The 25,200-nt window shown below is 41.8% G+C and overlaps 1 protein-coding gene across 8 annotated transcripts in view; it reads left to right on the top strand.

Annotated features, from left to right (window-relative positions):
• The window catches only part of LOC118020006 (rho-related BTB domain-containing protein 1), a 104,799-nt gene that overhangs the window by 48,022 nt on the left and 31,577 nt on the right, over window positions 1-25,200 (top strand). For 4 of the 8 annotated variants that reach the window (XM_035019837.1, XM_035019827.1, XM_035019855.1 and 1 more), the window contains 2 exons: window positions 18,479-18,680; window positions 19,039-19,142. In XM_035019837.1, the coding sequence (XP_034875728.1) occupies window positions 18,489-18,680; window positions 19,039-19,142 (296 nt within the window). In that variant the 5' untranslated portion in view covers window positions 18,479-18,488. Of the gene's footprint in view, window positions 1-11,724; window positions 12,033-18,478; window positions 18,681-18,724; window positions 18,943-19,038; window positions 19,143-25,200 lie in introns of those variants that run through there. The other 4 variants (XM_035019845.1, XM_035019817.1, XM_035019809.1 and 1 more) reach the window with 3 other exon arrangements.

Here is a 25,200-nt window from a genome sequence, read left to right as displayed (position 1 = left end):
ATTTTATGGAATGCTGGTTGTTTTTTGCTGAACTTTTTTATCCATAACCTACCTGTGGTACAATTGATGAAGGGGTGTAATTCCCATATAAATTTTGGCTGATATTTTCCATTACGTTAATGAGCAAGATAAAAGTGGAACAACAAAGACATGTCAGAACTGTACTCATTTATCAAAGATACGAGTAACTTCTTTGCTGAACCGGATAATAGCTTTTAAATAGTGTAAAGATATTTCCTTAAATGTATTATTCACAATGTAACAGCTCCACATGTAATACACTTTTAAGTTTAATCTGCATTGTTAGGATTTTTTAATCATTTTCTTAAGTCAAGACAAGCAACAAAACAACAAAGCAAGCCCTGAATTGTAGTGGTTGCCAATTTCTGTGGTATAAAGACTCCCACCACGGCCAATTTCAAGCTACCATTGTGACTGAGTGTGGAGTTGGGGAGAGATGGCCCAGTAGCCCACTGTGATCTAGTATTTCCACCATACAGATAAAATTGGCATAAATAACCCCAAAATGTAGGTAATAGTAAAATGTAATAAAATAATTAGAAAACAATGAGTTTTGAGAATTTAGTACCTTTGTTTTTAGTATAATTTCTTTAATCAAAATTTGGTATAATTTAATTTTTAATACTGACCCTAATTTACTTATGTGTTTGTTTGTTTATTGAAGGACAGTGACACCCAGTGTTACATTAATTTCAGATGTACAACATAGTGACTTGACAACTGTACATTATGCTTTAACAGTTTTGTAAAAATCCTGAAAATTTAATAACCAGTTCTCATGGGCTGGTGGGGGCTGGCTCCAGCCCACCACTGGATGTAGATCATCCCGTCAAGTGATTCTCAGCCTTTGCTTTGCATTGGAATACCCCAGGAAAACCATAACCTACAGTCAGTAGATTTTTGTTAGGGCCTAGGAATCTGAATTTAAAACATTTTTATTGACATGTATCTTATTTGAAGAAAAATACAAAAATCAGAAGTATATAACTTAAAAGAATTTTCACAGACTGAACATACCCACATAACCAGTACGACATAGAGAAACAGAAAATCACCAGCACCCAGAAACTCTTTTTAAATCCTTATCCAGCCACTTCCCAACCAAGGTAACCACTACCTTGACTTCCAATACCATGGATTCATTGTGCCAGCTTTTGAACGTTTACATAAACAAAATCTCTTTAGTGTCTCGTTTCTTCCCCTCAATATTGTGTTTGGGAGGCTTATTCATAATGTATGTAGCAGGAGTTCATCCATTTTACTATAGTGCCGTGTAGTATCCCATTATGACTGGAGCTCAGTTTATTATTTATTTATCCATTCTACTGCTGGTGGGTTGTTTCCAGCTGTTTGCTATTATGAATAGTGCTGTCAAGAATATTCTTTAGGCGCCTGGCTGGCTCAGTCAGAAGAGTGTGTGACTCTTGATCTCGGGGTCATGGGTTCGAGCCCCACGTTGGGTGTAGAGATTACTAAAAAATAATAAATAAACCTTAGGGAAAAAAGAATATTCTTGTACAGGCAACCGTACTTAAAGTAAAACTAAACATTCCCCCAGTGATTCTAATAAGTAGCTGATCTCTTGACTGCCTTCTCTACAACTCCCCCCTCCTCCCTTATTTCTCGTATAATATGACCAAGGCTATTGAATCTTTTGTGTGAATGTAATTTTAGTACCATAAGCCATGAAGCTATGTGTTTCCATTCATTATAGTATGTTCTCCTGGCTCTTTTCAATTTACGTTCACCAACTGCCCCTTTCATCAAGACACCGGCTCTTGTGCACTCTAAATAGGGATGAGATTTGGCCTCACATCAATAGCATGGAGGAATAATAGATACAGTGGAGATGCGGCCAAGGCTAAATTTGGCAGCTGATCATTAAGGCTCCTGGAAAGAGGCTTCAATGAAGGGGAATTTTTTCCCTTTGTGTATATCAAACAAAAATCAACAGCGAACCCTGAGAATATTTCAGATTCTAATATTTTTAAAAATTCATTTATTTGAAGTAGACCAGCAGCTCTCCTCTGAAAGAGAACTGAAATCTCCAAAATCTGATGACTCCATCTGGAAAGATTAGAGAAGGAGGTTTTCCCTTTGGCTTCTTCCTATACCTGGTGTTCAGCAGGTGTATTCTTGCTACATTGTTCTAGGATGAGTGACTGTGTAGTTGGGGGGGGGGGGGGGGGGGGGGATCTATTGAGATGTTAGTTTCTTTGATTTAAGTCAAGGGATCTGAATGACTGGGAGCTCCAGGATGATTTTGTTGATGAGTGGGATGGCTGCTCAGCATTAAAAGAAAGGTTCCTGGAGCAGCAGGCCCTGGAAGGCACTTCACCTAAAGCTCCCAAGATATGCAGAGAGGAGGCAAAGAGTACACATGAACTCCACATAATGAAGGAAGAATGTATGCTCACACACATAAATATTCTAGTCCCTGGTTGTCCAACCTCCCCATCCTCACTTTTCTGTAAATTTTTTTGTTATAAAATTTCTTTGTTATTATAGAAAAGATGGAATATATAGATAGGAAAAAAGAAAAAGATTAAATCAACTTATAATCCCAATTGGCATTAATATTTGAATGTTTATCCCAAATGTTGCTGTGTGTATTTAGGTACATAATTTTTAAGGAATGGTGTTATTCTGTAAATTCTTCTGTCACCTTTTTTTCATTTAAATGTTTATCATGAACATATATGACAAAAAAATGTACTCCTCTAACACATTTTGTTGGCTGTATACTCCCCTATTATGTGGACATTTATTGTTGGGAGTTTTTTTAACCAACCCCCGCCTCCAGCCCCGCATGGCTAGATTTCTAAAATTGTTTGCAGTATTTTGTTTCCACAAATAGTGGTGTAATAACTTTCCTTTAATGGAATCTTTTTGTCTACCCTAATTATTTATCTAGGAATAAAGTCTTATAGTTGGATGGAAGTTATGGACATTTTAAAGTTTTTTGAGTGCCAGGTGCACTCCAGAATAATGGTATTATTTTTCTACTCCCACAAACAGTGCCTCATTCCGCTTTTAAAAAATGTACAATCTTTCACGTTATAACTCCTACCTAGAGTTAGAGGGAATAGGAACGTGTCCTGAAATTATTAGCTGGAATCTATGCATTGATGTCAGCCAAAACCTCTAATAAAATATGAGATTTTAAAGAGTCTGTTTTTTGTCCACCAACACTTTTGTATTTATGATCCAATTTTACTAAGAAATCCTTGGTGAGGGGGGGACAGTTTTCTTCATTTGTCTGAATCAGAGCATAACCTAATCCTAGTGGGCATATTATAGTCTCCTAAATGATTAAATGCAATTGCTTCATTGTCATCATATGTGAAGGCTTCATGGCAAGTGGTCTCTCCAGTACTCCAGAAGCTGACCCATTGACATCTTTAGAGAATGCTTTCAATGAACAAGTTACTACAGAGCACTACAGAGACTTTTCTTCATGAGGATGGATTTTTAAGCATATCCAGTTTACAGACTTGATACTAGCTTTCTCCAGTGAGCACTTAGAACTTTGACATCTCTCTGAAGACTTAACCAGTATTTTAATTATTAATTCTTGACAAAGCTTCCTGATCCAGCCCTTAGCTGAGGTTCACACACAGGCCCTCCAAAATCGATGCATGGTGTCTTCTATTGTTTCAATTTTTTTAACTTTAAAAATATATATTTAAGTTTAACAGACAAAGAGAAATGTATACAGATCCCAAGTATACAGTTTGATGAATTTGTGAAAACTGAACATATCTATGGAACTAGCATCTAGATCAAGAAGTCGGTATCACCAAGTACCCCACTTCTGGTCAGCACCCCACTACACCCTCTGTGTGTTTGAAATGCTCCAAATTTTATGTCCTGGGTAAGCCATTCATTTACAGAATTTTATTTTTTACTGAACCCTTAGCTTTATAAGAACTAGCTGCAATGAGTTTTAATCAAGCTATCTCCCTTGTAACTAAAAATATGTAGAATCTGCCTTTCCAAGTAAAGATTATAACATTAAATTCGTGCGCTGAATGTGCATCAATATTTATATGTTTGTGATTTGCAGGTACACAAATACATACATCACATGCATACAAACAAACTGGGAATTTCTTTCTTCTTTTAATGAATGTAAAGCTGAATTATACTATATTGATCCAAGCTTAAAATATCTTAACTACAATTGATTGTCGCAGAATATTTCATATGATATGCTTCCAAACAATTTTTTAAAATTGCTCATTTCAGTTACTGTAAATATTCCCTCTGAACACTCAAAATTTAAAAGCCAAGAATTTTTCATCTTCTGTTTGAAATATATATGTGTCCTGGGTGTCCACAGCTGTCTCTCTATATGGTTCAATTTCTTTGTCTGATATTCAGCTAGATGATCTTTTAGATTCCTGTGGGGTTTTTTTCAGTTGAGAGCCTGAGTCAGAAAAAAAACAAGTTAAGCAGCCTCACAGAGCTTTATAAATATATGATTCTGAAGAACAATTTATACATCATCAAAAATCATGTATTAGTATTGACTTGTATCTGTACTCTTATTAGAGTTAACAATCAAGGGTTATACTTATGTACTCATTAGTTTTTTTAAAAAGCGAAAATATCTCCCCCATTATAGAATACACTTAGAGGATATTATTCATCCATAAAAAGTAATGAAGTGCAAATACATGCTGCAACATGGATGAAATTGAAAGCATTGTGCTCAATAGAAGAAGACAGACACAAAAGGCTGCATAGGTGTATGATTTAATTTATAAAAAATGTCCAGAATAGGCAAATTCATAGAGACAGGAAGTGAATTAGTGGCTCCAGGCAGGGAGGGGAGAACAGAATAGCTGCTAATGGGCACAGTGTTTCTTTCTGGGATGATGAGAATGCTCTAGAATTAGATAGAGGACATGGGTGTATAGTTTTGTGAGCATAGCAAAAACCCTGGAATTGTATATTTTAAAAAGGTGAGTTTTATGACAGGAGACTTTTATCTCAATTTTTTTTAAAAAGGTAATAGATTTTCATCATAGAAAATTTGGAAACTAAAGGGAAGTAGACAAATGACAAGTTATAGCCCGGTTACCCAACAACAGTCACTGTTATCTGTTGAGTGTACTTCCTTCCAATTTACCTTCCATATATTGCTGTTGCAGGAAGAACAGCTTCCCTCTCAATGACGGAGACACAATTATTAAATGTTAAGTATTTACATACTACTATCCACCCATTCTGCCCCTCCCCCTGAAAAGAAAAAAGGGTGGGTCCAAGGGAGATCCATTTAAATGGTGGAGGGGAATAATGATGGAGATACAAATGAGAGAAGCAGAGAGCAATGGCCAGCCCTGTCAGAGGTGATGGAGAGGCATCTGAGGTGAAAGTAGCTGGAGTCCCGAGAGGCAGAAGGACAGACCTGACCAGTTGCCAGGAGAGGTGGGACTCCTCAGGGACACATCCCAAAGAAACTTACTAGGAGTTTTGCTGCATGCCTGATAGGTCATGTAAACCACACCCCTCTATTCTTAAATACCCATGTTGTTTCCTGGCTTTCTAAAACTCACATTTGTGTTTCTTTTAGCCGGGTCACTGTGCTAAGATGGCACTTAGCGTGAGAGAGCGAGGAGGCCCAATTCTGTTTGAGTTGTGTAACTCAAACCTATTTGCTTATTTTGTCTAGTTTCCATCACTGTTTCTTAGATTGCTGTCCTGCACTTGCCCCCTGATAGTGTAGCATTAGCCTTTCTCCATATGATTGCAAACTCAACAGAAACATGATTTTAAATAATGACAATCTTAATAGATAAGACTTGTTGGCTTTTCTCTTGATGGCAAGCATAGTGATTAAATACTTTACAAGCATTATCTAATTTAATCTTTACAACACCCCATCCAAGGAGGCAATTATCCCCAGTTTACAGATAAGGAAATAGAAGTTTAGAGAGATTAAGTCATTGGCCCAAGATCAGATAGCAAGACCTTAATTATTCCCTCACTTGTCATGGATTTGTGTGGTTTTCATTTTTTTCTTGTTCTTAATAAAGATGTGATAAACATATTTGGGTTTTTTTTTAAGATTTTATTTATTTATTTATTAGAGAGAGAGAGAGAAAAAGGGGGAGAGGCAGAGGGAGAAACAGACTCCCCACTGAGCAGGGATTCCCCACACAGGACTCCATCCCAGGACCCTGGGATCATGACCTGAGCCCAAGGCAGATGCTTAACCAACTGAGCCACCCAGGCGCCCCTAATATATTTGCTTTTAAAACATTTTCTGTTTATGAAGTTGTTTCTTTAGATGGATATATCAGGAAGTATTTTTTAAATTGCTGAGTGGTTCAGGTTTTCTTTTTTGTTGCTGTCAATAAAACCTCTCCTTTTAACTTTTTCACTTACTTTTTTGTTGTTAGGCAGTTTGGTTGGTACAACCTATGCTTTGGGGGATTTTTGTCCTTATGGTGGGTTAGTCAACTTCTGTAAATGTGCCAAGAACACTTGAAAGTACACTCTCTTATCATAGTTTCTTTTTTTTTTTAATGTGGGATAGCTGTTCATTTATCGCTACTTTTTAGGCTATTCAAGCCCTCCATGTGTTGTTTTTCATTTTTGTTTTCTTAATCTAATGTTGATTCTGATTCTTTATCTCACACATGTTACTTATTTTCATTAATTTCTCCTTCTAGAGTTTTTCTTCGTTTTTATTGTATGCCTTTTGGTTTGTGAAGGTTCATTATTACTGTTATGCATTTACTGTGAATTGCCCTTTTTCTACTGTTTATCTTTTAGAGATATTTTTTCTATACCACTTTGAAACCAAAATCAAAATAACAGTGAAGGCTAGTTTTACATTTTCAGTTGGTTTTGGTTTCCATAGTCCTTTTAAACTGAGATGCCCCCCTCTTTTTTTTTTAGTTCTTAATTTTGAATCATCTCTGGGTGTTTTGTCAAGTATCTTTGAGCAGTTTCATTCCTTAAAGAAATCTGAGTTTTTGCTCCCTGAGTCTTTGATATCTAAAAATAGCTTTATGTTCCCTTTACATAAATAACAATTTGACCAGATTCAGAAACTTGTGATTATGTCCTTTTTCTGTGAAGGCTCTCTATGTGTTTTTCTGTTGTCTTAAAATAGTGCATTGGTGAAGTGTGTGGTCATCCATATTATTATTTCTTTATAGAAAGAAATGTCTTTGGCCATTAGTTTTAGAAGATGTTTTGCTAAGGTATTTGTAGGGTTATTATATCATTTTTCTGGCATCGTTATTTAAATGTTTTACTGAAAAATGTATAGATGTAGAGTCTTCTTTTCTTTTTCTCCTTCTTCTCCATGTCCCATCCTCCTTTTTGTATTGGGAAAATTTTGTTCTATTAAACCACACTTTACTCCTTGAGTTCCTCCAGAAGCCCTATAGTATTCTGGGGATTGCTTATTGACTGTCAGCCTCTTTATTATCTTCCGCGACATCATTTTCACATGGCCTTCCTCCTATACTTAGAGCTTCTCACGTTTTACCTGACCCTCACTAATCCATTCTACTGCATCTTCAAGGCTATTTCCTGTTGCCACTATGGTTTGTAATTTGGCTGTCTTGTATTTCATTTAAACATGGCCCTTACGTGTCTTCTTGCCTGCTGGTAGCTTCCTCTGCTGTTAGTTTACACACCTGCATTATCTTCTTTTGCATGATCAACTACATGCTATCCCACATTAAAAAAAAAAAAAAAACTGTGATAAGAGAGTGTACTTTCAAGTGTTCTTGGCACATTTACAGAAGTTGACTAACCCACCATAAGGACAAAAATCCCCCAAAGCATAGGTTGTACCAACCAAACTCCCTAACAACAACAGATATTTTTTAAAAACTTTTTTTTTCTGCTGTTCCTTATAGCACAACTACTTCAGTAGAAGACCTTTCCTCTATGTCTTTGGCTAACTAACTTCTTGTCCTTTTCTGCGTGTCAGGGTCTTTAATAGACCATATGGTGAATGGTCTGTTTACTTCAGCCATATAGAAAAAGATTCCCGGTGACCAAGGATTGAAGTATATTCAGTGCTTGGATAACCAGGGCTCTGTTGGAGACCAAGGTAGGGCTCTGGAGTGAACCCGCCCAGTTCCAGAGTGGACAGGCCACACTATTCAGTATCGTACGGGTCAAGGGAACTGTGGAGGGTTGACTTAAGAAGAGCAGTGAGGGATGTCACCACTGAAGATATACTAGTGGTCGGTCTTAGAGGTGGTACCCCTACCCCGATCCCTTTCCCCTTAACAAGACCCATCACTTCTGTTGCAGTGTCGAAATTGAAACCGCCTGGGTAAGCAGGAAGAAAAACAAAATAAAATAAGTCTTTCCCATGCTCAGTGCTGTCTACCTGGCTCGTTCTCAGCCAGGGGCAATCACTGGGGCTGCTCCTTTCCCAGGACAGCGTGCAGGGTTCCTCATGGCTTTCCAGTGGCTCCACAGCCTGCTCTTCTACCTCAGTCCCAACTCAAGCCAGCTCTCATTACTCCAGACCATGGGCATCTGTGGGGAGGGGCATCCTGCTTACCGCCCAGCCCAGTTCTTTTCCCTGTGGAAATGGGCAGTCTGCTGGTCTTCCGTGACTGGGCACCATGGCAGTGAGTGTGGCAGAAATCCTTCCAATTTCGGGTATATGGCTACTCGTTATCCTTATTCTGGTACTGTCGTGGAGTCTGCTATCTGTGGAGAATAAGGTTAATTTCAGTGAGACCAGGTAGCAGGGGATCCAATGCATGTATTCTTCCAATGCTGTCTTGCCTTCAAGTCCAACGAATTACCTCTTGTGATGTCTTTTAGCAGAGATTGAATTTCCTCATTCAAGATTCACTTTCATGTCAATGATACATCCTTCTCCATAGGGAGTGGGTACATGTGCCTCCATTCTCCCCTTCTTTGCCAGCCAATCACTGACCTCACCCAAAGAGTTAGAAATCCCTTGAATGCGGATGTTAAAGTCCAAAAGTTGATGGGAATTTTATGAGACCCTTATATGTAAATAGTATTAAGACTCATAAATTGTCTCTAGGCACTAGAACAAAATAAATGATCACATTCCTTTTTTTTTCCTAAATCAGTTTCAGCCCTAAGCTCCTGCCTGCCTCTATTGGGGCTCCTTCTGCCCCCTGCCTTATCGTTTGGTGGAGGGGACTGGTCCTTCGTCCCTGGTGTTCCCATAGTTACTGATGCTCTTCTTGATGGGGAGCCATGGCTGGTGTGATGCCATCTGTCAAATACCGCTCTCATGATGGGCCACACAGATGTCCCTCAAGGTGTTCCTCTCACTGACTGTGGGCTTAGCCACACGCCTTTGCTCTTGAGGCCATAGGCTTAGTGATCAGTCACCAGAGATAGCTGAGTGCAAGTTCGCTGCCAGATCCAGGGGGAAGGTTTCCTGAGGAAGGTGGAATGGCTGTACTTTTATATCCTATTGAACAAATATTAATTGAAAGCCACGTATGGCCAAGGCATTGAAAAGACTTGAGAATTTAAAGATGAGTAACAGTCTCTATTGCCAAAAAATGTACAGTCTTAGTGAGATGCAAGCAAGTACATACATGTCAGCATAATTGTCAATATTAACAAATCAGAATTTGGTAAATATCTGAGGAGCTAGTATAAAGGAAGAATGTTTTAAGTGCATCTTCTTCCAAAATATAACTTGTGTTCATCTACTTAGCTCCATCTCTGCTGATTCCTGGTCCAAACGCTCCCCCCCACCCCCCAGAGAACCTGGGAACATCCTCACTGGTCCTTCTGCCGCTGCTCCCCACACAGCAGTCCTGGAGGTATCAGTGATGCTTCTCAAAAGCAGATCAGAACCCGTGACTCCTTTGCCCACAACGTTTCAGTGGCTTCTCACTGCATTTAGAATAAAACCCAAGTTCCCTCCTGTGGCCTAAAAGGCCGCGTGTGATATGGCCCCTGCCTTCTTTCCAACCTTCCCCTCTCCAGTTCCCCTGGCCCCAGCTCTTGCAGGCCTGAGCTCTTGCAGGCCTGCTTCTTTGCAATCTCATGACTGGGCCCTGCTCATCCTTCAGGTAGCAAGAAGGTGGGCCCTCCTCAAAGAGGCCTCCCTTGTCTTTCCTGCAGGCCTCCCACCCATTATTTTCTCTCATAACACCCTTTCCTTTTCCTTCGAGGAACTTAAATCAAGGTTATGATTACATCTACCTGTTTCTCCCACCTGACTGCGAGGTCCATGAGAACAAGAGCCACACCCAGCTTGCTTACCGCTGTGTACCTGTCCTAGGGGCCCGGCGCTCACTAAGTGCTCAGCCTATTCTTTCTTGAACTAAGACTGCCTGGGGCACCTGGGTGGCTCAGTTAAGCATCTGCCTTCGGCTCAGGTCATGATCCCAGGGTCCTGGGATGGAGCCCTGCGCATCGGGCTCCCTGCTCAGTCGGAAGCCTGCTTCTCCCACTCCCCCTGCTTGTGTTCCCTCTCTCGCTTTCTGTTTGTCAAGTAAATAAATAAAATCTTTAAAAAAAAAAAAAAGACGGCCTGAGTCCTAAAGGTGCAGAACAATTTCAGTGGTAGGTCAGGGGCATGAGAAAGGACATCTGAGCAGAGTGGCAAGAGCAGAGTCAGCATATTTGTAGACAAAAGTCACCCAGTATGTCTAGAAGATAGCACACAGTTTACTTATGGTGGTTTTGAAACCTATCCTGAATTTTTTATGCATCTTTTAAGCTAAGTTTTTTATCTGTTCTTTATTTTTCAACTGGGGCAGCATTTATTAAGAGCAGTAGATAGATAGCAAGTTTATTTCTAATCCTGGCTCACCTCCCCCACTGACATCGAGTTTAAAAAAAAAGAGTGTGATCTTGTGTAGGTCTCCATTATCACAGGGCTCTGGCGAGGATAACAAGTGGATGTTTAAAAAAGTACCTCTGTATTATCTGTAATCCTGGACTTAACATGCGCTGTCCTTTCTGTTACTTAAACTCTTTTCCTTTCTGTTTTAATCAAAACTTTCAGTTGAAAAAAATATTGTTGATTTGCACGATGAAAGGCAATTTTATCCTGGAGATACATTTCTGTAAACTTTTGATTTAGGGAAGTGCAGCCCAACCCTGACTGTCTCTTTCCCAGATCTGGACCCACTCTCCATTCCAGCTGAGATGTTTATATTATGCACAGAGCAGCTCCTGCCTGCCTAGGACTGGTGATTAAGAGCTCAGGATAATGAAATCTGCACAGCTGAAACTTGGCTGTTGGCTATGGTTATTATGCAACTCTTAACATTTCTCTTTTGTTTCCATCAATAATATAAAATTCCCAGTTTTTCTTTCTGAGCTCACTCTTCAAATACACTAAAATGTGTTCCACCAGTATTTTTTAGTGACCATGTTAAATTATTTCTTAAAGTTCAGATTACATGCTTTTCTAAAGGACAAGAAAATTTAGTGGCTGTGTGACACATTGTTCAAACCATCTATGAACAACCGAATGAACTGAAAGTACAAAGGCCCCTCGATGGGCCTTTGAGTTTTGCCTTTAAGCAGACTGCTCACCATGCTTTGATTCAAATAGCAAACTTAACAAGAAACACAACACAGGCGATGGTAAGAGATGGTGTATTCCAGTGTTGGGGTGATTTGGAGCAATTAGAAGATGCCTAGTAAGATGTAGACAAACGATAAGCCTTCCCTGCCTACCCTCCCTAATATCTGAATTTCTCATAGTAGGAGAGACTAACACACTGAGCTGGACTCAAAGAGTGGCTCTATACTGAAGTGCAGCTATCCAGGGGGAATAAGAGTATCTTGTACTTCATCAGCCACAGTGCCTTGGAATTACTGAATTATGGAGACAGGACGGTGATGGTCATCTAGCCGTCGTGTTATTGAGCCATAGTGAAAGTGCCTGACACTTCCTAAGAGCCTGGGTCTTAAAAGATGAACAGGACATCAGGAAGGCCATCATCTCAAGCCTGAAAGTGGGAACAGAGTACCACCCTGGGAAGAGAAATGATTTGAAAAAGAGACCAGGGCAGGTAAGCTCACATTTGGTTATGTCACTCTTTGGCTTATGGTTGTCCCTAGAAGAGAGTCACAAATAAATTGGGGGACCTGTGGACCCGAATGAATAGTCAAAGAAAGTTTTACAGAAGTGGGGCATGGTATACACTTACATTCCAAGCACTTTGGCACGTGTTAGTACCCCAGAAACACGTGATGATTCATTAAGGGCATGAGATGGGCACTTTGAAGGTGTAGCCACAGGAAAAATACAAAGTTATCAAACCACCATTTTGTGGTTTGCTAACATAGGAAAAACCGAGTGTATCTGTGTCATTGTGATTGTGATTGATTCTCCTAGAACCATTTATGATACAAAGGAGGAAATAAATCGGTCTATGTGGAGGCAGGGCAATTAGGAAAACTTTTTAGAGGAGGTCATATCTGAATAAGGTTTTAAGGAATGAACAGAATTTGCCAGGCAGACAAGGAATGGTAGAGGGTTGGCTGGGGAATAGTATGTGTAAAGGCTCTGAGGTAGCAAACAACATTTAAAATTTAAGAGGCCATTTTGTGTGGCAGAAGCATGCTGTCGCTATTGTAAAAAATTACCAAAAATTTGGGGTGCCTGAGTGACTCAGTTAAGCATCCGACTCTTGGTTTTGTCTCAGGTCATGATCTCAGGGTCATGAGATAGAGCCCTGCGCTCAGCATGGAGTCTGCTTGGGATTCTTTCCCTCTTCCTCTCCCTCCCCCTCTGCCCTTCCCCCCGCTTGCACACACACACGCCTGTGCTCTCTCTCTCTCTGTTAAATAAATAAAATCTTCTTTAAAAATTATCAAAAACTTAGTAGCTTAAAACAAAACAAATTTATTATCTTATAGTTCTGGAGTTAAAAGTCTGAAATGGGTTTCATTGGGCTAAAATTAAGATGTTGGTAGGCTGTGTTCCTTCTGGAGGGTCTAGGAGAAAATATGTCTCCTTTCCTTTTCCAGCTTCTAGAGGTCGCTTGCATTCCTTGGTTTATGGCCTTTCCCTCCATCTTTAAAGCCAGCAGTGTAGCATCTTCATATATCCCTCTCACTCTGATCTTCTCCCTCCTTCTTCCACATGAAAGAACCTGAGCAATTGCATTGGACCTACCCAGACGATCCAGAATGACCTCCTTATGCTAAAATCAGCGATTAGCAACTTAATTCCATCTGCTACCCTAACTCCCCCATGCCATGTAATAGAATACATTCACAGATCCAAGAGATGAGGACATGAACATCTTTAAGGGACATTATTCTGCCTACCACACATGCAATAAAGATGTGGAGGGTGATGGTGAAGAGAAAGTTGGCATGATCCACCAGCCCTAGGTAGGAAAGATCATCCACCCAAAAGGGACCTATAATCTGATATTTAAAAAGGAAAAAAAAAAATAGGAGAAGGAGTCAAGGTCCTGGTGATTTTCCTAATGTATAATGGGTGTGTTACTGATACGTAACAAATCACCACAAAGCTTGGTGGCTTAAAACAATAATCTACTTTCTCATGAATCTGTAGGTTGCCTAGGTGATTCCTTAGCTGGGCTCACTCATAAAGCTTCCTTCAGCTGGAGAGTTGGCCGGGCCAGAGGGTGCAAGTAGCAACACTCCATGGCATGTGGTGAAGCCATAGGCAGGCGACCTCGGTTACTCTCGCTGTGAATTCCATTCCTCTGCTAGGCCTGGCCGGCTTCCTGACATGACAGCCTCAGGACAGCATTCCCGCAGCGTGAGGGTGGAGCTGAGGGCGTCTGGAGACTTTGGCTCTGGAACCCACACAGTCTCACCACCACATTCTTCTAGATCAGGCCGCACAGTCACATAGCTCGAATTCAAGACAAAGGGAAATAGATTCCATCTCCTGATGAGAGTTGCTGTCGTGACCACATTTCCCCTACCACAGGCCATGAAGAGAGGTGTTTTTCCTTTAAGAGGAGGATTTTGAAACTTGAGATTTCAGGGGTAAAATGTTTCTGGCGGACAATGTCCAGTACATGACCAAAAGTATGAGGGGCTCAAGGAGAGTGCGGGGAAGGTCACTGGTGCTGAAGAGGTGGAGGGACTGTGGGGCCAGAGTGTGGAACACATCACCCCGTGGACACAGCAAGAAAGCTGAGTTGGTGGTGAATGTGGAGGAGGGACGTGACGTCCAGAAGGTTACAGTAATCATGGCGTGGGCACCTGGGGCGAACTGGACAGCCAGGAGGTCATGACCACAGTCTCTAAGCAGCCTGGGGATGGTGGGCACCAGCACCCAGGGGCAGCCACCCTGCACCCCCTCACTGAGTCCTCACTCCCCACCCCCCACACTATCTTATTCACTTGCCAGTCTTAATAAACGTCCCGCTCTGATGTCCAGAATGTGTGGATACCTTCTTCAGCACTTCATGGTCAGCGTCCATGTCCCCAGGATTCAGTGAAAGTATGAAACGAAGTCCAAGTCAGTTTGAGTAAGATTACAAAGCTGCCATAGTAACAGGTTACCAGTGTCTGTCCTTCCTAGCTTTTCTTTTTCTTTTATTATACTTTCTTTGTCTCCTCAGATAGGGATCTGAAGGCAAAAGTGTGTCTGCACTGATCAGCAGGAATCCTGGTGGTGAAATTTATTAACAGTGTTAACTGAATAATATTTATTGCTCTCATTCTAGGTAAATAAAAATCAGAAACCAGATAGTCATTAACCAGATGGTCCTAAGAGCTCATTCAACCATAAGAGTGCCCAAATAGGAATAAATTAGAGCCCATAACAAGTAAAGAAGGATAAAATTGCATATTTTTATAATTATCATAATTTAATATTTATGTGTAACAGATAAATAATGGGTTCACAATACACGTGTAGATGTATTTTCAGATTACCACAAAATAAAATTTCTACCCAAAAGAAAAGATTTTAAGTATTTGGAAATCCAGAAAACCCTTCCTGGAAATGCCATGTCTCGAGTGAGTGATCTGGGCTATGAGTGTTGAATTCTGCCCTGCCTTTTATTTCCCTTACTTGTTGTCCCCTTTGTACGAGGCCCAGCACCTTTGGCAGTCACTTCAGTTTTGAGCAGATTGCTACAGATTAGAGGACCCACGGATGTTATTCTCACCTTTGACACAGAAATTCTTTTTAGGACTGTGCATGAGATGTGTCTATAAATAAGTAATGATATTTTTGTAATCATAGCCTTAACATAAAACCAGGAGGGCTTTTATCCACTTCAGTGTGTCTTCTGTGAAAGCTCTACAGCTATTCCACCAACTCTGTCATGTTTCAAATTATTTGAGGGATTCCTTTTTGAGAGCTGCTCTCAAAGCTATTTTGCAAGCCAACAAGAAGACCAACCATGTATTTTTTCTTAAAAGATTTTATTTATTTATTTGACAGAGAGAGATACAGTGAGAGAGGGAACACAAGCAGGGGGAGTGGGGGAGGGAGAAGCAGGCTCCCCGCTGCAGAAAGCCCGATGCAGAGCTTGATCCTAGGACCCCGGGATCATGACCTGAGCTGAAGGCAGACGCTTGACTAAGCTACCCAGGCACCCCCAACCATGTATTTTTTATGTCTATTTCAGTTTTGACTAAATCCAAACATGCCCCCAAATTTTAAGGATTGGCTCTCTATGATTTTTATCTACCTAAAAAATAAAATTCACTTTTAAAAGAGAAAGGTTTTCTACCACTTAGGACAATCAAAATACTATACCTCAGGCTCCAGAGTTGTGGGGCTCTAAATAGATCCTGTTTTTCTGACACAGGGTGCCCCTTGGTAGTATCACCAGAAACATACCAAGTTTCTTATCAATAACAACTGTTAGCATTTTTACTCTAGAATCTAGAAATACCCCAGAAAAATACTGTTTTTTAGATTTTTATTTATTTATTTGAGAGAGAGACAGAGATAGCGAGAAGAGAGCATGAGTGGGGAGGAGAAGCAGACTCCCCACTGAGCAGGGAGCCCGACGCAGGGCTCGATCCCAGGACCCTGGGATCATGACCCGAGCCAAAGGCAGACGCCCAACCAACTGAGCCACCCGGGCCCCCCAAATGTTTTTAACCTACCTTTCCAACTGCATTGTCATTTAGCTAATTATGTCCAGCTCCCACCCAGAACTTTTTTGCCTTCTTTGCGTAACATCAGGTATATGCTCCATCTTGTACCTATGTTCTTTGTTTTTCAGTGAATTACTCTTTAATTACTCTACTAAAATGTATCCTTTTTATAGGTCTTTGTGGTTATTAGGTTTCTGATTTTGCATCCAATTCTGGTCTTCCTGCCTGACTGAATTCAAGGTGTTCATCTTCATCATTATAATTATAATCTTTGGGGTCATCAGTGTGTCAGCTACATCAGTTCACCTAACCCTCACTACTTGAGGAGACTGGTACTAGAATTCCTATTTAACAGATGAGGAAGCTGAGGCTAAAAGCGCAAATACCTCACCCAATGGCAAATGGCTGGAAAATGGGGAGACTAGGATTCAAACTCACATCCCTTCGAAGGCAGGGATTTCTCAACCTCAGCACTCTTGACATTTGGGGCCAGATTATTCTTTGTGGTGGGGGCTGTCCCTTGTACTGTAGTATGTTTCAAAGCATCTCTGGCCTCTACCCACTAGAAGCCAGTAGCACTCCCCCACCCCATGTGACAACCGAAAATATCTCCAGACTTTGTTAAATGTTCTCCAGCAGATATTTAAGGACCACTGGTCTAATCCCAAAGTCAGGCTTATGCCCCATTATACTATGAAATCGGGAACTAATAAAACCATAGGCTAGATTTTGAAGAGATCAATTTGAGGAGTCACCACATGTGAATGATCATCAGAATTGAATTGGAGTTTTTTTTAAGCCTCTTTCTCCACCCGAGACCTTCAAAATCTGCATTTGCCAGGTGGGGAACAGGTATCTGTCTATTTTAAGCCTCTCTGTGGCATTCGAACCACAGACCAGATCCTAACCTCACCACACATCTGTTCTTTGAATCACTCCACTCAATTCTTGCCAAATAGTCTCTAGCCTCAGTTTTAACACCTCCTGTGATGGTGTTACAGGAGACAATCTCGTGTTCAGATGGTACAAACTGGGAAGAAGTATTCATTCTACTTAATAACCTTCCTTCTGTCTCTCGCTCTATACTCTTAATCTCATATTATCCAAATTATCTGTTTTCTCAAATCAGGTGACTTACTGAGTCCCAGATATGTATTAAGCCCTACTCTGAACAGTTTCTTGACCATTATAGCCATTAAAATCACTCTCAACTTGTTAAAAGTGACCATCTAGGGATCCCTGGGCAGCTCAGTCGGTTAGGCATCCGACTCTTGATTTCGGCTCAGGTCATGATCTCAGGGTCCTGAGATCAAGCCCCACATTGGGTTCCATGCTCAGCAGGGAGTCTGCTTCTCTCTCTCTCTCTCTCTCTTTCTATTCCTCTCCCTTTGCCCCTCTCCTGCTCGCACGCTCTCTCTCTCTCTAATAATAATTTTTTTTAAAGTGACCATCTAACCAGTTTTCTCCATTTAACAATAGACTTCCTCAAAAGGGCAATTACAATTCATTAAAATCTTAAAATCTTACATGGTTGGTCACCCATCCAGCTGCTGCCAGGAAGCAGTCCGCTTTGTATTTTGTGGAAGTTCCTGCCCCCAGGCGGGTGGGGAGCTGGCAAGAGCTTTCTCTCTTCCTTTTGACCCCTCACTCAACAACCCTCTTAAACCTTTTTGATGGTTTCAGGAAGATTCCAAACTAGCTCCTCATCCTGGTAAAATCATTCTTTACCATATGTTCCAGATTTCTTGATGAAAACAGAAAGAGAACTTAAAAGTATATTGCTTTATGATGCCCCTCTTGAGAATACCATTTTTATGAATTTGATTAATAAAAACAGATGAATAAATATAAATTGATTTTATGGCTGTATCAAAATTCAGTTTTACAGTTTACCCTTCTTTAAAGCCGAGTAATCCTTTCTGCTTGCACTTTGGATCCCCCTCTAAGTCACCCATGATAGTGGAGAACCTACAGTAAACTGCCTTTCAGTGGGAGATTTGGGGTCGGTGGAAGATTGTGATGGTGTGGATGCTGATATCACCAAGGCAGCTTACACCCCGATGTCTAAAGTTAACCCTGCAGGTGACCGGTCTCTTTCGTGGGTGCACACGAGTAGCTAGTGAACTGTAAATGTGTGCCAATGGTCCTGACTTGCCTGGATGGCTTTTCAGTAGGCAGGTTGTGTTTAGAGAAAACCAAGGAGAAAATAACATGGTAACAGGAATAAACCATTTGGGGTCAAAATAACAATCCGGCGATGTTTTTGTACTTGTGTGAGACATAAATAGAAAACCTGAGTTTGAGTTAAGCTTCGTATGAACTTCCAAACTTCTTGCTTATGCTTGGGCACCTCCAGAGAAGCGCCTGGACCGCTCTCGTCTTTGATTGCTCCGTCACTGTCTTCTTACAGAGCTTTATAAATGGACACTGACATGGACTACGAAAGACCCAACGTTGAAACCATCAAGTGTGTGGTCGTGGGAGACAATGCTGTGGGGAAGACGCGCTTGATCTGTGCCAGGGCGTGCAACACGACGCTGACGCAGTATCAGCTGCTGGCCACCCACGTGCCTACTGTGTGGGCGATTGACCAGTACCGAGTGTGCCAGGAGGTAAGGGGTATAGAGTTTCTTTAGACTGCTAAGGGGACATCCCTCCTGCTGCCAGTCTGATTTTAAAAGGGGGTCGGGGTAATTTGTGCATGCAAAATCAAGCTAATGTTCTTAGTGCCGCCAGAGAAAACAAAAGCAAAGTGCGCCCTTGGGAGTCTGGCTACCCTATCCTGAACGAGGAGGGTTTGAGTGGTGTGATTCCAGGAAGAGAATTCGGACTTAGCTCAAGTCCTGTTAGATGGAACAAGAAAGCTAAATGCAGGTGGGACAAGTGGGCCTGGAGGGTGCTGACCTGCGCACTCTTCTGCTGAGGAGCCTCTGAATGACACTGAGCAGGAATGCACTCTCTCTCCTGCAGGTCCTGGAGCGTTCCCGGGATGTTGTGGATGAAGTGAGCGTCTCTCTCAGGCTTTGGGATACTTTCGGCGATCATCACAAGGACAGGCGTTTTGCATATGGCAGGTAAACCAAGACCGCTGCCGTGCGGTTGAGCTTGAGTACGATTTCCTTTCCAAAACCTGCAGCTGCTTCATAAATCAACAAAAGCCACAACATATGGCCTTGAAATGTGTTGGGTTCTGCGCTGTGTTTAAGAAAAAAGAAAAAAAATGGTATTGTTTTCTGATGTCAAGAAAAGCAGTCTGCCTTGAAACTAGGTCCCTCCCAGGAAGTCCCTCGTTTAAAACAACCAGTGTTCATTAAACTGGGACGATAGCTAGAGGATTCTGGTGTGCTCTGGCCCTGAGCTGCTTTGATTGCTATTTTCCTGAATGGTAATTTATTTACCTTTTGTTAGAATGTTTTAAGTTATTTTAGTGCTTGGCCACCCCACTTCAGAAGGTCTCTTTGGTCTTTTCATGACCATATTAGCAGAGTCTCATGTTATTTGCTTTGGGCTTTGTTATCTGAAAAGTCTTATTATTTTTATTTGAAGGTCGTTTTTAAAAAGAAAGAAAAATACCTCTGAAATCATTCACAAGGCACGTTTCCAAAATGAAATGAAGCACTAATGTCTATTTTACTTTAAAAATCAAGGAAAAATCCAGAAGAAGGAAAAATCCAGTGAAATCCCTGTAGTGAGTCTAGGACACTGATATGACGAGGAACATGGTCGAAATGCCTGAAAGTCTTTAGCAACTTCTTCTTGTCACCAGAACTTTTAAGGTCTCTTGGTGAATGTGTTATAAGCTATCAAAATCCAGATAAGGAGGAGATTTTCTTACCCCTTAATTGTAAATTAACACATTTGATCTTAAGGTTAGAATTAAGGTGTCATGGATCCTCTGTCCCTTGTTAACATCGAATGTCATGTGATCTCACAGGATTGGATTAGATACTCAAGGCCGTGAGTTCCTCCTTGGTATTGAGATAGGCATTTTAAAAAGTACCTCTCTTTCTTCAAGCCAGTAGCTCTCTGAAGGCTCTGAACAGACTTTTACTGGCATTTATCCACATTATCTAAAATACTGAATAAAGCTGCTGAAAGGGTTTGTCCCTTTCCCGAGAAGTTGCTCACACACCGAAAGAATCTGCCGTTTAGACCAGTTTGTTCGTGGGGACTCAAGAGAGAGGCACAAGGGAAGTAAAACATTGATTTTAATGTCCCCTGGGTAATGAGGACTTTTGAGGTTATAGTGTTGTAGATACTTTTCTTCTCCTTGAATTTCCTGTTTCATAATTTCTTTTCTTTCCATGGTGTTCTTGATTCTTATATTAGTTGCCATTTGGGTTTTTTTGTTCTTTTATCCAAGTATTCCACACATAAAAAAAATAATGATAAAGTCCGCATAAGTCCCAGGCGGTCGGATTTGTAATCTCTATGGTTGTAAGCCAGCATGATAAAATGATTACTTTAAGCAAAGGAAGGATGGATGCCATAGATTGCCGTGGACATTTTGTACCCTCACTTCTAAAAAGCTGTCTGAAAACGATGGACCTCGCACTGAGCTTACAGAGTGTTTGGGTTTACCTGCTCCAGACTGTTTCACCAGCTCAGCGGCTTGTTGCCACTTGAATTTTATGCAGTTGGAAGAACGAGTTTTACCTTGGCCCCACAGTGTAACTCTTATCCTTTGGTAATAGAAGGATTACTTCTACACTGTCGTGTGAGATTCCTACTTAGGAGCTTAATGGCACGATGGCCGGCCTCGATCTCACATCGACAGGCATCCCCACGGGGCCTTGTCCGGCCCCCTGATGTATCTGGGGTCTTTTGGCAATGGGTCATCCCTGTGTTTGTTCCCTCCCAACAAAAATAAGCTGCTGTTTCATGTGACTCCATCAGTTCCAACTTCATTGTTCTGCTCCCTTGTCTGTAGCGTTTGGTCCTATCAGCTCGAACCTGCTCCCCCTTTGACGTGGAAACAGGATGTGTTCTTCAAGCCAAGTCTGATCCTCTGAGCGACACAGAGGGGCTTCAGGAAACACTCCCGTGTTTCTGGCCCAGCTCTCTGTGGGCCTCAGTTTATGTGCTTGTTTGTACCTTGTGTTTCCTCTGTCTTCTCCGATTCTCCGCAGCCTGCAGGCGTCCTGCCACAGACCCCACCACGGGTAAAGAACAAAACCCAGAGCTGTTCTGTCTCAGCCTCCGGCATCTTTCTGTAACCTAAATATGTGATTCCACATTGATGTGACACCAAAAGATTACATTTTGTGGAAGAGTCTGGTAGTGATAGGAGTTCCTTTCACTTGGTACAGGGTTCTGGCCACTGTATTTCATTGCTTTGCAAGAGCTGATTAATTTCTTTGTGACTTCCATTTTTAGCTTTGTATCATTCGGGAAGGAAAAAAATCCTAATTATAATTTTTGACAATCAGTTTGGTTTGCACACCTGCTTTTTTTGATGGATGTTTTTACTGTGCTTGGTGTGAATGACGAATCAGTAGGATGTGATATATTCCTTATACCTGGAAATGTATTTGGAACCTCTTTAAAAATCATTCGTTTGAGGGGTGCCTGGGTGGCTCAGTCGTTAAGCGTCTGCCTTCGGCTCGGGTCATGATCCCAGGGTCCTGGGATCGAGCCCCGCATCGGGCTCCCTGCTCAGCGGGAAGCCTGCTTCTCCCTCTCCCACTCCCCCTGTTTATGTTCCCTCTCTTGCTGTGTCTCTCTCTGTCAAACAAATAAATAAAATCTTTAAAAAAAAAAAATCATTCGTTTGATTCTTACAGTGACTGTAGGCGAAACCAGAGTCCTAGGAAGATGACTTAGACCTTATCTTCAGCATCCTCTGCTTCCTTGCACCGGAGTAGTTAATAAGGTGCCCCCTCAAACATTCTCTGGCACGGACAGGCTCTACTTGCAGTGTGGATCCTGTGGGCCAAGGTGCTGTTGGTCTGCCCACTTGAATTTGTACATTTCCTAGCATGAGAGAACTATAAGCAGAAGGGCATTAATTTTTCAACCCATTTTTTAACCATCCAGAATAATAGCTCCAATTTATTGAAGGCTTACATGTGCCAGTCAAAATATTAGGTGCTTTGCCAACATTATTTCAGTTAATCCTTTCAGGAACACTAGAAGGCAGAGATTCTCACCATGCTACAGCTGAGGGCAGAGTTGAGTTCTTTTACTACCATAACATGCCCAGAGTGAGTTTCAGAGACAGGGTCAAACCCACCCCTGCCTGACTCCTGGCTCCCACACCTTCTGCTGTACCAAGCTACCTCAGCCTCATTGTAAAGAGATGCAGCTGGAACCCAGCCCCACAATGATGAGCTGAGTGCCTCTTTGCTCTTCCGTATTTGTGCAAAGGCTTAGAACTAGAAGAGATCTCTCAAGGTCACCTGGTTGACCCCTCTGCTTCAGGAAGGGAAATTATCCACCCAAGGAAAATACTGAGTATAGGAGTCCTTCTACTATTGGATGGAGGGGAAAGATAGCAGAGCACCCTCAGCATCCTAACATGTAACATGTCTGGCATCTGTCAAACCCTCTCTTGTCTGGAGTGAATGACTCCCAACTCTCTTGTAGCCTTTCTTCCCACCACCTACTTTCTCTCCACTTTGGGTGAACCTTTGAAGCTCTTTGCTGGATCTTTAAAATATCAAGAACACAAATGTACCTAGTAACCAGACTGTGGTTAACTGCTCTTTTTTGGCAAGAAGACAGTCTCTTTTTAAAGGGCTATTGGCTCCAGGTTTTCCCCCCCAGAACCGTTATAAGAATGAAATGTTCACAGTCAGGTACCTGGCACGGAAAATACAGGGAGGATGGGTTCTGCCTTTCCACAGGGCATCAGGGCCCGTGCTGCTCTCCGATATCACATCACGCATAAGTGATTACCAATTTATTGTTTCCTTTCCTTGAAAACCTCCACCATTGATCTGTCTCAGGATCAGATAGCCTTCCAACATGTCATAAAGCCTGTGGTGCTGGGAGTGGTGCTAACAGCAGCTCCAATCGAATCAAGGCTTCCTGTGAGCCAGGCCTGTGCTTGACGCTTCACCACTTCATTCTTGCAGTGACCCTGCAAAGTAGGCTCATTTCACAGTTGAGCAAACAGGCACAGAATGGGGCTAAGGTCAGTCAGCTGGGAAAGGGTAGGCCTGAACTTGTCCTGTTCGTTCTGTCTGACTCCAGAGCCCATACCGTTCCTCTCCAGCATGTTGTGGCTAGAAATGATAGACTGATGACCAGCTTACCTTACAGTTATTCCCAGTCCAGCCTGATGTTTATGCTGTTCTGTGTGGGCAGTGAAGACCAGCATTCTCCGCCTATCACCAGCTCTAATATGCCGTTGTGCCTCTTAAGTCCTTTAATACAGAACAAACAGCTTCTTTCTTTAAATAGCTAAACAGGAGAGCTTCCACTTTCGGTAAAAATGATACATCCAATTGAGCTTTTTGAAAGGGAGCGGGAGCCTTGGGTACTTTATATGGCATGCTCTCCCCTGAAAATTTAACTTAGGTATCCAGATCCTCACCTGTACACCCCACAGTTCCTGGGCATATTTTCTGTTCAGTTGGAACTCATTTATTAATACAGATTATTCATTTATTAATACAGATTATTCTTCCACACCGATTTCTCTCAAATGTCAGTTCCTATGAGAGGTACGGTATGTGTTTTAAATGACAACATTAATCAGAGCCATGGTTTCTGTGTGTCTATTTAGACAAGATAGGTCTGGTTCCACAGTCAAGACACATGTAATCAGATACACCATGAACACATCCCATTCTGAATGCTCGGTTGAGGCTCTTTTAAAAATTCAGGACTATGGGGCGCCTGGGTGGCTCAGTTGGTTAAGCAACTGCCTTCAGCTCAGGTCATGATCCTGGAGTCCCGGGATCGAGTCCCGCATCGGGCTCCCTGCTCGGCAGGGGGTCTGCTTCTCCCTCTGACCCTCCTCCCTCTCATGCTCTCTGTCTCTCATTCTCTGTCTCAAATAAATAAATAAAATCTTTAAAAAAAAAAAAAAAAGTACCTCCTGGGGCGCCTGGGTGGCTCAGTTGGTTAAGCGACTGCCTTCGGCTCAGGTCATGATCCTGGAGTCTCGGGATCGAGTCCCGCATCAGGCTCCCTGCTCGGCAGGGAGTCTGCTTCTCCCTCTGACCCAACCCCCTCTCATGCTCTCTCTCTCTCTCATTCTCTCTCAAATAAATAAATAAAATCTTAAAAAAAAAAAAAATTCGGGACTATGGGTGACCAGTGTTTATGTCTTTGTCTGGGATTGGCTGTACTTGTGGTTAATGGCAAGGGGAAAAGTAGGAAGCATCTAATGTGTCTAGAAAGAGTGCTTTGAATTAGCTCTTCTTGTCCACGCAGGTTATAAACGCTGGGCCAGAAGTAACAGTCTAATGACCATTTCAGGACAGCAAAAAGCCTGTTCGACCGTGAAATCTATCAAGTGGAGGTGGGCCTGGGCCAAGACTAGGCTGAGGCAATAAGGCACTCACCTTGGGCATAAAATATAAATAGTAGTAACTTTTAAAAGATAGGATCACTGGGTTTTTTTTTTTCTTTCAAGCTCGGTAGGGCTCAGCATGGCACTATTACTGGTCCTGACTTTATTTAAAATTTTGATACTTTATTCACCATGGATTTTTTTTTTTTTTTTGCCTTATTGATTTTCTTTAAAAATAAAGTAGGCATCTGGATTATAGTTTTTTGGCACCTCGTTGAATTTTGCATCTGAAATAAAAGAGTCCTGCTCACTCTCAAGACCCTCTTCACCTGAGTCCTGGCCCCGATAGTGTAGTTGAGAAATACGTAGCAAAGCAGCAAAAGGAGGAAAGTTCACAATGTGCATACTATATGGAAAAGTAACCCAAACCGCACTTCTAAATGTGGGCACAAAAGGATCTAGGGAAATTATTGCTACCTCTGTCCTAAAGCTATGTAGTCCTGTGTACTGCTGTGGCCCCAAGAACTACGATTTGCCCAGGTTATAGAAAACAGGAGAAAGGGGGCCCCTGGGTGGCTCAGTCGGTTAGGCATCTGACTATTGATCTCAGCTCAGGTCTTGATCCCGGGGTGATGAGTTCAAGCCCTGTGTTGGGCTCCACACCCACTACT

The sequence above is a fragment of the Mirounga leonina genome, unplaced genomic scaffold, assembly GCF_011800145.1.
Source record: "Mirounga leonina isolate KUSES-001 unplaced genomic scaffold, KU_Mleo_1.0 Mir_109, whole genome shotgun sequence".
Taxonomy (NCBI): domain Eukaryota; kingdom Metazoa; phylum Chordata; class Mammalia; order Carnivora; family Phocidae; genus Mirounga; species Mirounga leonina.
The sequence above is the reverse complement of the archived record's forward strand: the minus strand, read 5'-3'. Positions and strand labels throughout refer to the sequence as shown.